The 12,579-nt window shown below is 35.9% G+C and overlaps 1 protein-coding gene across 1 annotated transcript; it reads left to right on the top strand.

Moving 5' to 3' along the window:
- LOC139143122 (uncharacterized) lies at positions 1-5,121 on the top strand. The gene is made up of 6 exons (XM_070713299.1): positions 1-88; positions 2,569-2,756; positions 2,995-3,191; positions 3,655-3,707; positions 4,279-4,377; positions 4,899-5,121. The coding sequence occupies exons 1-6, from the start codon at positions 16-18 to the stop codon at positions 5,099-5,101; spliced, it is 813 nt and encodes a 270-aa protein (XP_070569400.1). The 5' UTR covers positions 1-15; the 3' UTR covers positions 5,102-5,121.
- Positions 5,122-12,579: the final 7,458 nt, after the last annotated feature.

Below are 12,579 nucleotides of genomic sequence, written 5' to 3' on the forward strand. Positions count from 1 at the left end.
GTTGCGTGGTATTGGATGTCTCTCATTTTGATGGAAATGAAGCTCTGCCTCATCTTTGCCATCTTCTTCACCTGTCAGGTAATCGAAGGTAAGTCATTCAATGTATTGCCTGTCACATGGCATTCTCTACATATATCGCTTTCTAGTGTGCTCCGTTGCAAGATTTGGATACTGAAACAATCAATTTTTGTTGTCAAAAAAGAAACAATTTAGATCTACATTTTTGTTAACGGTCGCTCATTCACGCATCAAAATATGAAGGTCAATTTTCCGTGACCTCGGGCAAAGTAGTTAAAGTTGAAGTATTGTAAATAAAGGGGTATCATACGCGTTCATGAACCTTCAGTTTTTGCAATATGCGTCAGAGTAATAAATATCGGAAGATTCTATTGTGTTCCAAATATTATAAGATACATTACAAATCTGCTGTAACCAAGTAGATGAAGGTTTTGAAATTTGTGCTCTATTTCTGGCATTTGCGAAGTTTGATCTTATCAATCTAATCATATCAGCAACTGCTTTTCAAATGAAACTGATTTACCAGCTCATAGTTATATCGCATTTGTCACGTGAATATGTTGAAATAGGGGCTTATGGGGTCAAGCGGTGTCGGTCGCTCGCAAGTGTGCGGACTATGTATATATCTGTATAGATATGATACCGTGCCATCTGTTTGTCCGGTCGTCGTACACTGAGATTACTCAAAACTCAATGCCCCTATTTACTTTGGTATTTTGAATGGAAGTGTTAATGACATTTTGGACACACATATTATTTAATGTTTGTGCAAGTATAAAATAGTAAAGTACGAGTAATACCACACCTTGAAGATAACATTTAAACCCCCATTCTAACACAATACGAGTGAATAATACAACTGATAAGGGCAGGGAATAAAACAAACAGAGCACGAGGACTGAACAAACAACGATTACCCAAGACATTTAGACAATGGGAGAATCTTATCTTTGGCTATGGCACCTGTCAAGCTTGTCAACAAAGAAATAAAGTCTATGTAGTACCAACGAATTATGAACGGCGTGCAGTCGGTACTTCCATAATTCCGAGTACCTCTCAGCAGGCCAAGACGAGTCAACGTGTAAAATCAACCTACAAACACAATAACATTGTATTTAATGCTATTTTTCCCATTGTTTGATGTAATCTTCTCAGACATTCTTGTCTGATATGTTGTCAAGATTGATATATAGATCTTTAGGATGTCTAAGCTTAATTTGTCAAATTTGTGGCAAAATTAGCAAGACTATGTTTATCAAGGCAATATTTTAAACTTTTGGTCAAGACATTTAGACTGTGAACCTGATTGCCTGATAGTTTTGCCCTCTTCATATTTGAATAGTTGAAATGATTGATTTAAAGTAAATAAAATAGTAAGATACTTTGGTGTAAGTTTAATTCAAAACTTACACTCGAATGTATTGCTAAGATTGAATTTTATGAGTTTTGCAAGATATTACACTGAGTAAGAACAAAGACAAAAGGTCAAATTCAATAACATCTGGCTATTTATTTCTGCTATATCTTTTGGCATATCGTTTATGCTAATATGGCACAACCTGCTTAGGTGTTCTAATGGGTTATAAACATAAGTACGTATATTCAATTATGTCTTAAAATCAGCAAGTTGGCAGTGCCTTCTCCAATAGTTGTGTCAAGCAAGTAGCGATTTTCAGACTAAGACATAAACTGGCTACAGATAAAAGGGTTATGTACTGTATTGAGAGGTCGACACGGGTTGTGTATCAAGGAATAAGGCAGAACAGGGTAGGTGAGAATTCACAAGAATCTTAGCTTAAAGGCAGAATTCAAGATTTGTCCTTTTGATAACGATGATATATCAAAAATTATATCATAACATTAGACTTATGGCGCAAATACAGCGATCTGATTGGTCGAGACACGAAAAAAACCGTGGTATATTGGCGATATACGCACGAGTTCTCAGCTTGAGCAAAAATCCGTTTTTGACGTTCCACGCCAGAATTTCAATATACTGTTATAATAGCAATAAATCACACCTAGTGACGGTATACCACTCGATTTTGACCATTTCACTTCATATATGCACTCGCTATCGCTCGTGTATATATGTCGTGAACCAGTCAAAATCTCCTAGTATACCGTCGCTGGGTGTGCTTTATTGCTTAATAAAAACTATGGTATGGAACGGTATGTACTTTTTTTCATCATGATTTACTCTATGAACAGCTATGAGTATGAGAAATCTTGGATGGATGACACTTTGTCTAATACATCATAAAAATCTCCCTATGATGCACTGATACAAGTCAATGATACTGAGGAATTACAGTTTTTTTTTGCTTACAATAATCCTACAATTTAGGAATAACTCCAATTGTGATGTTCATTTGATTGCAGCACAATGCAATGTTCACATTCATTATTATAGCACATATGTCAACTTTTGCGAAAATATCTTAATATCTGAAAGCATTTGTCTTATAACTGTCATATTTGGTGTTTTGTATTGTACTTCTGTCCTCATCAAATTTGAGCACAGTGTAATTGATGATAGTTTTTCTACAGGGTTTGGAATAGATTATGACTTTGACCACCTGTCAGCAAGCCATCGACTTTTTGATGACGATCTCCAAGATGAATTCAGACTCACGTTTGGTAACCCTCTTACGTCACCCGGCATCCTTCCCTCTGTGCTGTCAGAACGAGTTCCTCTTCCGGTGGTCCGTGCAATGCTATCGCGTTATGCGAGCCAAGTAAGATTAAATTTCATATATCATAAACCCTTTGTTGGTTTTAATATTTGGCTTATAGATTTGCGGTAAGAACTTTAAGTGTTTGCGCAGGTTTGTTGGCGACCTACTGGATGTGCTAGGCTATCTCCATGGTATTGCAAAGATAAGCTGTCTACGGTACAGAAAATATATTGTTGATAACAGTCACAATATCCACTGTGATATTTCATTCGCTTTCCTATTTCTTTTCTGTACACAGCACGGCTATGGAAGTTTCCTAAATCCCATTATCCGTGGGTTACATAGTCGTCAAGATCTAACACTATCGATATTAATGTTCCATCAACTGGGAAAAGCTATGGGAAACACGATATTGGGTGGTCTTGAGGAAAAAGCAGACGATAGGACGTATACGTTTCTGGTCGACCTCCTTTGCAACTGTTCTTTTTATTATGCGTAAGATAAAACACACGACTTTCCTTATTATGCGTAACTTTAATGGGAATTCATATATGTTTTATTCAACTGAACATTATCTCTTATATGCAAAGTCTTCCTGTGAGTATTCATAGAAACCCTTTTCTTTCGCTTTAGTTACCATGGTCATGTTTTAAGTGTATTAATTGCTTATAGAAAAAAGGAACAGACAGCAGAATCATTCCCTCAAGAAACGTCTATTCGTCTGTCAACGCTGCTGCAGCTTACGTAGTTTGGATGTACTTTAGAAAATAAGACCGCTAAATACAAATTTACCCTTTGTATATCGTTAATTACTTCATTGGCCTCGATTCCTGACTAGGACTGTGAAAAAGCGGCGGCTCTATCGTGGCTGATAAACTGTAAAAAAACGCAAAATCATTTCAAATATGATATTACCAGTGTTAAAGAAATTTGTCTTCTCCTTCTCGTCCTCACGCAGAGATGAGCACGATCATCGGATCAAAGGCTTCTTTGTGGATATCCTGGATGAAGGTATTTTAATAGTATCATATCAAAATCATTTTACCACAATGCTGCTTAAACTCCGTTGCCTGAAATTTTGAGTGTTTACATTATCTTTGACCAGTCTCTAACATATAGTCTACCATGTCACTTTTTAATCACACTGACATGTATACCGTTAAACTAGTCAGAAAAGTCAGTACACGTGATATGTCGCATAGGATTGTGGTCAACTGTATTTTCGTCCGGACTAGAATTCGTTTCCAACAATAACGTAGTAAGTCGATCACAACGTTGTGTTTGGAAGCATAGCATTCATATTTGAAATATCTGAATGTACTTTAGTGAAAACAAGAAGAATGCTTTTACACAATGAAAGTAATGAAATCAAAAGTTACAGTCATGGTTCCTTTAAGAACCACCAAACTAATATTAACAAGTATTGTATATCTAATAGCTCGCGAGTGACATATTCTGAAATTAAACGACACTATCCTATTTTTACTCAGCTTAATACAAAATGCACGGCGAATGAATTTCTGCAAATAAGCGAGGGGATGGACTTGATGTAATCTTTATATTCATTTTCCGACGTTTGAAGTTTGCAGGGAAGCTGGTAAGAAATGCACCGTTCAGTACGCCCCCTACCACCACTGTCATGTCGGTGGTATTCAGAGTGACATGGAATCTGCAGGAGTAGGTAAATAACTCCGAAACAGTTTGGAATGACTTATCGAAAAGGGAGAATCCGTGTGCTATCACAGGCAATCAAAAATTGCATACTGTCTAGCATGCTTTGTTGCCCCTCCAAAACAAACACATTGAAGCAACAAATGGATGGATTTTCAGAGTCAATTTATCCCCACGATTTCAGGCAATCCCATACCGACTTTCACAAAATTTCCTTTGAATTCTTTTGAGCACCAAAGGAAAAGTAATTGCTAATACCATACAAACTAATCTATAGATTGAAAATGTGTGCTAGCCTTCCTCTATGGATTAGGATGAAAGTTCCACTGGTTTTTAATTTTGATATATTTTTCAATATTTCTGAACACTTGTCATGTCTGAAGAGTTTCTTGTTTTACTCTGAAACATATCGAAACGTCCATTTGTTAACTTGTCAGAGCAGCTTATGTAGTACTGAACAATTTTGATTTATACAACAAAACTAAGGAGAATTACGTTCTCCTTTGGCCAATCTCATGGGCTATTTGCAAGGTATACTGTCAGGACAGTTTGATGGTTGTATTGTGACGAAGAACAGCGAGATAGTACACTCCTTGGCGTTGTCTGACACTTGGATGAATTATGGAGGAGAATCACGCTTTTTCGTTCCCATTGGAAATCCAGATAATTTCATGGCCAATGACATTAGAGGCAAGAAAATAGGCAAGTTGATGAATATTGGAAATTTGTTTTGACTTAGGGGCGCTGTACCCAACACAGCGTATATTGCTCAAAAATCACTTTTTTTTCCAAATATTATGTCAATTTTAATTAATTTGTTAACCCAATATTAAAATATCGGTTTGGTTCACTTTTTAGCTTGTCAAGCAGTTGTAAGTTGCTTGATTAAGAAGTGTTAATTTGTGCAAATGTATGCAAATCACCAAATTTCCTAGACTTTCTTTTCTCCCAATTTCAAGATTTTCAAAGAATTTAACTCCACTCTGGCTGGGTCAAATTTTCTGAAATTTTTACATTATTTTCTTTAAATGCTATACAACAAAACAATTATTTTGTTTGGCAATAAAATTCTTAAATTTTGAATTAGAGGCATTTTGATTTTGCTAATCATGATTTTTATAACTTTTTATGGCTGTTAGTCGTTCAACCCATGCCATTTTAGAATGAGGATAGATAATGCAAAATAAAATTATCGTTTTTCTACATATACTCTTCTTTTAAGCGAAAAATTACATTTCAGAAAATAGTGTCAAGTTTGAGACTTATATTAATTTTTTATCATCAATACCAAAATTTAGGGTTTTCCCCCAAATATACAACCCCTTCATCCTTCGAGTAAACTACTGCTGCCATACAAAACTTTAGATATTCTGCTGTTTGAAAATATATAGTATGAAGGGTTTTTTGTCATCTTAGAGTGAGAAATATTCCTTTGAAAAAACTGTTGGCAACGTGCAGCTCCACCTTAACCTTTCAAACCGTGTCCCAAATTTTGCATTGAAACATGCTGAAGTAATGGGATACTGATTTCAGACCTTGTTACATCTGGCAGTCGTGTATACGTTCATGTCACACTTTTTGATTTCAGTATATTGCAGTTACCTGTTAAAAGTACAGGCCGTAATGGTAATGGTACTTTCTCAACATTTCCTTTCCGAATACATTTTCTTTCCCATTTTCCCAATGTCCATGCAGAATTACTAATTGGATCTTTCACATTAGGTTTTCTTGACGGTTGGTATAGTAACCATCGCTGTCTCGTTGTAAATGGTGTAAAAGGAGCAGATACACTTAGTTTAAATCACATGCGCTCATTTGACTTTCCGAGAGATCTTCCTTACAGCTTTGAAAATAACGAGGTAATTATTTTATTTCGTCACACCCTTTACTATAGTGAACCATTTCTTCCCTTTCCAAATTTTTGATATTTGACTGTGACCCTTGTACTTGTAGTACCTTCTTAAAGTCACAAGAATAAAGATAAATATTGGTCAGGTATGTAAAATTGGACAAACGAGAAACTGACAGGTACAGAACAAAATATGTAAATAGGGAAAAGATAAAGTAGATATATTTAATAATAAGTTACCACAGTAAGTTAAACCTTGTATAATCCGGGCTTGATCTATGACATTCATTTCAGTTTGATAGGCATATCATTTGTCGTTGCATTGCCAGATTGACGCCGCCTTTGCAATGCTATGGCCTGGAGAAGAACATGATTTTGAGAAAGCAGGTATGATGGCTGGTACTCCATCCGGACTTGAACCGATCGGTGACGTCATCCGCTGTAATGATGGCATACACCTGGGAGTGCGAAAAGACAGTCCTGTTCTGGAGTGGTTTAATAGCGCCCTCAGAAAACTGAAGAAAAGTGGTAAATATGCCGAAGTTTGCATGAGGGCACAGATTGAGCACGGCAAGTTTTTGTTGCTTTAAACCGCCTATATTTCATACATTTCAAAATTATAATTATGTGAGCCTGGACAGAATTAATAGGGTGGGGGGATGGGGGTGGGCCGGCGCTGTAATTCAAATACTGAATGCATTGAAAATGGTGACCCTCCCAAAACTTTTAGCATAAGAAATAGTGACCTTCCTTAAAATGAATGCACAAAATATCATGACCGTTCCCATCTCCATTTTAATGCAAATACGTATAAAAAAGAGATAAGTATGATTTATCAACGATTATTAATAATTAAATAGTATTATTATTTAAAATCTAATATTGTCCGGTATTGTGAAACAGAAATAAGCTTAATGAAATTACAATATAAAATTTTCCGAAAGGTAGCAAAAATGGATTGTTTGTGACAAGAAGTGGTGCAATGCAACCATTGTTGCATTGAGTGGTGTACCGTCGCTGGGTGTGATTTATTACTATTATATCATGACAGTGTATTGAAATTCTTGCATGGAACGTCATAAACGGATTTTTGCTCAAGCAGAGAGCTAGTTCGTATGCCAGCCGTGGTATATCGCCAATATACCACGGTTCTTTTCGCGTCTCGACCAATCAGATCGTAGTATTTGCACCATCAATATACTGGTATGATATAAAGGCGAATATCACACTTTCCTGCTTTAAATCATATCACTGATGAACGACAATGTGTCTGTTTAACGGCTAAATTGTTGACATATAAAAATTGTATACATGCCGACATCACTTTGTTTGATTCATATCATAAATAAGAAAGATAATCTTAAACAATGGTGTCATGGGAACATTAGTGCAGGCATATATAAGAAGATGAACTTTAACGGTTCGAATATGAGGATTATGCCCCAACACAACTGATTTGGGAAGTTATTGTTACTGATAGATATTAATTAATTAGATCATCTTAATGATATTTTGTAAACAAAAGACTTGGGAGAATGATTATTTGTATAGGTAAAAAGCATATTTTCTATAGTTGGGTCATATTATATCTTGGAATTGTTGTGCGAAAACGCAATGCTCTCCCTCAAAAGTGCTTGCACCAAAATACAAACATTCCCCACACCCTTGCATAAATAAGTAACCTTACCCAAAATTGCACCAGCCCCCCCCCCCCCCCCCCGTTAACTCTGTCCAGGCCCAAAATAATTAATAAGATGCATTTAACCTTCTTGAAGCTCTGACAATCAATAAAGCGTTGAGTCAAAATACCTCTGAGCCCTATTTTGAGAAAAGGTTTTCTCAATCTCTTGTATTACAAAGTGTGCGCCCCCAATCCTCACCTAGGAAGAGCACAGAAGGAGTGCTTTATAACAAAACTCAGTTTCTGACTCTAGTAATCTTGAATAGCACAAACTAAAATAGGTTCGAGGTCTTTGACCTCGTGGCTTATGAAGTGCATATATCATGTTTCCAGAACAGCGGGACGAAATTTGACATACGAAACATATAATACACCTATTTTTTCAGGTTACATGGATGGCCTTGTAGGTTTATTAAGATACTACATAAGACAGAAATGCGCACTTTATATAAGTGTGCAGTGTATTGGTCTAGAAAGATCCAAACAGTTTCAACAAGGTCACACCAAACTAACTCCAAACTTCTCGTATGCTAAACATTTTCTATATTAACAGATGGACAAGATACTCAAAATATTTCTCAAATTTTGCCTTCGGAAGATTGTATGACCTTTATCGTCATGAAAATGATGTTTGCGAACCTGACTTTGATATATTTGATTATTTTTGTCTTCTCTTATGTTAGGTGCAAGGGGACCAGTCGATTGCGTATTATAACATGCACATTAAAGCGTACTTGCTAGACGAAACAACCAATTCAACTGCGTAAAATATGTACTGCGTGGAAGAAGCGGAATTGTATTGCCTTGCATGTTTGCAGAATTGATGTTACAGCCTCAGCGGTAGCGTCTTTTCACTTTATTTGCATTTTTTTGTTTCAAACATTATTACTAGTTATGTCATTCTATTATACTCAGCCACATATGTATGCCTACTATACGCTACTCTCATGTGAGAAATATGTTGATAAATTTGTGTTTTCAGAATGATATCTTTAGGTTGTATCCAATATGGCTTCAGTATATAGATCAATGTAAAAATATTGAGATTGTATTCATATTCAATTGATAAATAAAGCATCTATGATTTTAACCATTTTGCATTCCTTGCAAAATCTGTGGTAAAGTTTGTCAGTGTAGGGGAATAATTATGTAATATCAGCACTGTATCTATGATGTGTAGTGATGGAGGGCGCTCTCCAAAATAACAGTTTGGTGTGATGTTTACTGCATTGAAAAAAAAAAGTACCAGACGGACACGTCAACATCGACGCGACTCACATTGTTAATTGTCCGCTTTACAGGTTTGAGTAAAATCACTGTATTGTGCAAGGGAGAAATGCTTAAAGACGGCGTTATGACTATCACTTAATAGACTATGAAATATGTATTCTTGTCAAATTTCATGTTGAATTATTAATCTTCAAAGAACATTGCTTTTTCACGTTTCTCCATAACCCTAGAGCCAGCGCGTATTGTGTAGGGCATGTTTAACATATCATATTGAGCCAAAAGCCTTTGAAAGCTGATTAGATTTCCCGCTGTTAATATTTCGACGGCAAATGATAAAGAACAATGTATTTCTGCATCATAGAATATTGGATTTAAAAACACAACATGCAGCAATTGGTAAATGACATGAAAGCATGTCAAGTAAATATCTGCATTCATGTTTCAATTGTAATGGGCTCTTTTTCTCAATAATATTATTCAAGCTGGAATTATGTAGCTTTGTTAACTCATTTCGTCGTGTAAAACATGCCAAGTTATCGTGAGCAAATTAATTATGTTCCTCGTTAAAAGTCATTGCCATTAATGACATCTTGCATTACATACACACAACAGCTATGTCAAAGGGAGGGGGGTCGTTGGAACTGCGCCTGTGACTTTTCCTCTACAAATAATGTATTTACTGAATGGTATCTAGATGCGTCACGACAACATAGTTGCAACATTTAAATGTTACTATGTACATCATGACAAACATGCTTTGACTTTCACCAATCGCCAATGTACCTTGGGTACAGTGATTGCAAGGTCGCTACACATATGACCTTTTAGCTCAGTATCGATGGCCTCCTCTCTTAAACTAATTGGACACTTGGCGTTCCACTAACTTTGTAACCAAAGCGAGAAGCAAGTGTATTTTACCACACAATACTGGAAATACATTAAATGTTACAGCTCATGAAAATTTTATTTCAAAAATTTAGGCATGTGTATATGCAGGCTACGTATATTGCACGCATTTAGACGTCTAACTAGAACTTCGTGAAGTATATGATATTAAAATCTGCTATCAAAAGTTTGTGTTGAGTTGTATTGACACAAAAACATCGTCACTGTTTCGGTGTCTCTCATCTAATATGCACGAAACGAAGCTTGTCTCGCCTTCGCGATCTTGTTGACCAGTCAGGAAGCCAAAGATAGGTTATGGAATATAAGCAATAATCGATGCTTCGTTGCAAGATTTCTTAACTGACATGATCTAGTTTGTGTCCACTCGAAAGTAAAGTAATGACAACCATTACACAAACGTATAAACAGCGGAGTAAGACCACATGTAAACTTCTGTTTTCTGGAAGATACGAGGATATGAAATGTGATCAATCAGAACAATAGTACCAAGCCATAATAAGTTTGACGGAAGTCACAGAGTGGCATTGGAAGATTGTTTTTCTACGATCTCGTCACATTTTATACTTTTCAAAATGATAATTACTTATAAACTACAATATGCTTCTAGCCATTTTAAAGCTGTGACACTCAATACAAGCATAGGCAAAATAGAATATTCGCCAAGTTCTAGATGTGCTCCTAGAATTACGAATATTAGTAAGAGTGCACCCTCAATTCTCAGTTATGTAAGCATACAAGTGCTTTGCAACAAGACACAGTTCTCATAGAGACTTGGAAAGTATAAAATTAAGATACCCTTCGAAAGTCTTTGGTCCCATGACTAATGAAGTACCCCCATTCTTTAGAACAGGAGAAGGAAATTTGACATGGTATTTACCTGATGTGATTTTTCTTTCTTTCACATCAACAGTCCTTGCCGTGTAGGTTCATCTACATGTATACCACATAATATAGCTGGAAATTCTGACGAAATGGATTTAGTACTGTCAATATTTCAGTATTCCAAATGCATTTTGAGTGAAATCTCATCAGATAAAAATGTAAAACAGAGTCAAAACAAAAATAATCCTTCGTAAGCCAAAAGTTTTAGGTACTTTTTAATGTACCCTTTTCAATATAAGGGACTCTCAGAACGTGTTTGAATTATTGCCTTCACACAATTGTAGGGTTACTGTAGACTTTATAAGTATTGCTCTTTTAAGATTGCTTAGCTCAATATTTTGTCTCCCCTTATGCTAGGTTAAAGGGGACAAGTCGATTGCGTAACTTAAAACGTACGTCAATAAAATGACAGCATTATGACTATGAAACCCTGATGGACCGAAAATCAATTAAACAGCTGAAGGACATATCACGTTGTAGAATTCGAATTATCCCGTTTGATATGTCCACAGAATAACTGTCACAAAATCAATGTCGTATTTTCTCTTTGTTTTCATTATGTTTGTTTCAAACAATAGTTATGTCATTTGTATATTCTAAGCCACAGATATGTTTTTGTTGTTTACTGCACTTGCATAAAAATCAGTAAATTTGAGAGTAATGATAACATCTTTAGGTGTAAACCAAATATGGCCTAAACAATAGAGCTATATAGAAAAGTTAAAGTTCATGTGAATATTCAGTAAAACAGTAAAAACTATACATCGACCGTTCTGCATTCCTTACCAGCACTGCATAAAAATCCGTTGTTTCTATAGTAGGAAGCAGTGGAGTAACAGCACAGTAGTTCTGGTGTGCGGCGATGAGGGCGTTCTTTTCAAAATGGCAGTTTTACATGACGTTTACTGCAATGATAAGTTTGAGTCAGAATAACTCAACATTACCGACACGGCTTACTTTGCTAAAACCGTATATTGGAAGGAGGTGAGTAAAATTAATATGTTATGCAAAGGGAAAATGCATGAAGACGGCGAACTTTAGATAAAGAGCATTTTACATGTATTTGGTAGGAAGGATTTATAACCTTTCTTGGTCATCGCATAACAGACAATTGTTCAAACCTATTTTCCTTTATACTCCATGGCTAATTGTGACCTGAAAGTGAAATAGTGTGTAGCTCCTGTTATTATCTTCTCATGTCTGGCAATCGAAGGCACGTAACTCTCATTAATACCATTGCATTCCTTCGTGTGTATCTTTATAAATATCATCGCTTAAATGCATTTGGTTTAGGCGCTAAAGCAGGTAACAGTGTCTGAAATGAGATAAATTAGTGATATGGTGAATATGATTGCGATTCTTATTTGTTCATTGATTCTCCGTTGATATGGTTATTACATTGCATTGTAAGCACATTGTATGCCATCATGTATCTTTAGATGATACGAGCCTCGAAACTGAAAGACTAAAGTTTTGACAGTTCAAAGAAATAATGACCATACCCTTTCACAATAGAGGCACAGTTGACTACGATTAATTAATGTATTCAAAGACTTTTAAAATACATGTGAATACGTCCAATCCTTTCGAAGTCCAATTGTACCGCTCTAGACCATGTAGAGTCTCTTTTCAACTTACAATGTAACAATGGCTGCATCCTCAAC

This window comes from Ptychodera flava, chromosome 1, assembly GCF_041260155.1.
Source record: "Ptychodera flava strain L36383 chromosome 1, AS_Pfla_20210202, whole genome shotgun sequence".
NCBI lineage: Eukaryota > Metazoa > Hemichordata > Enteropneusta > Ptychoderidae > Ptychodera > Ptychodera flava.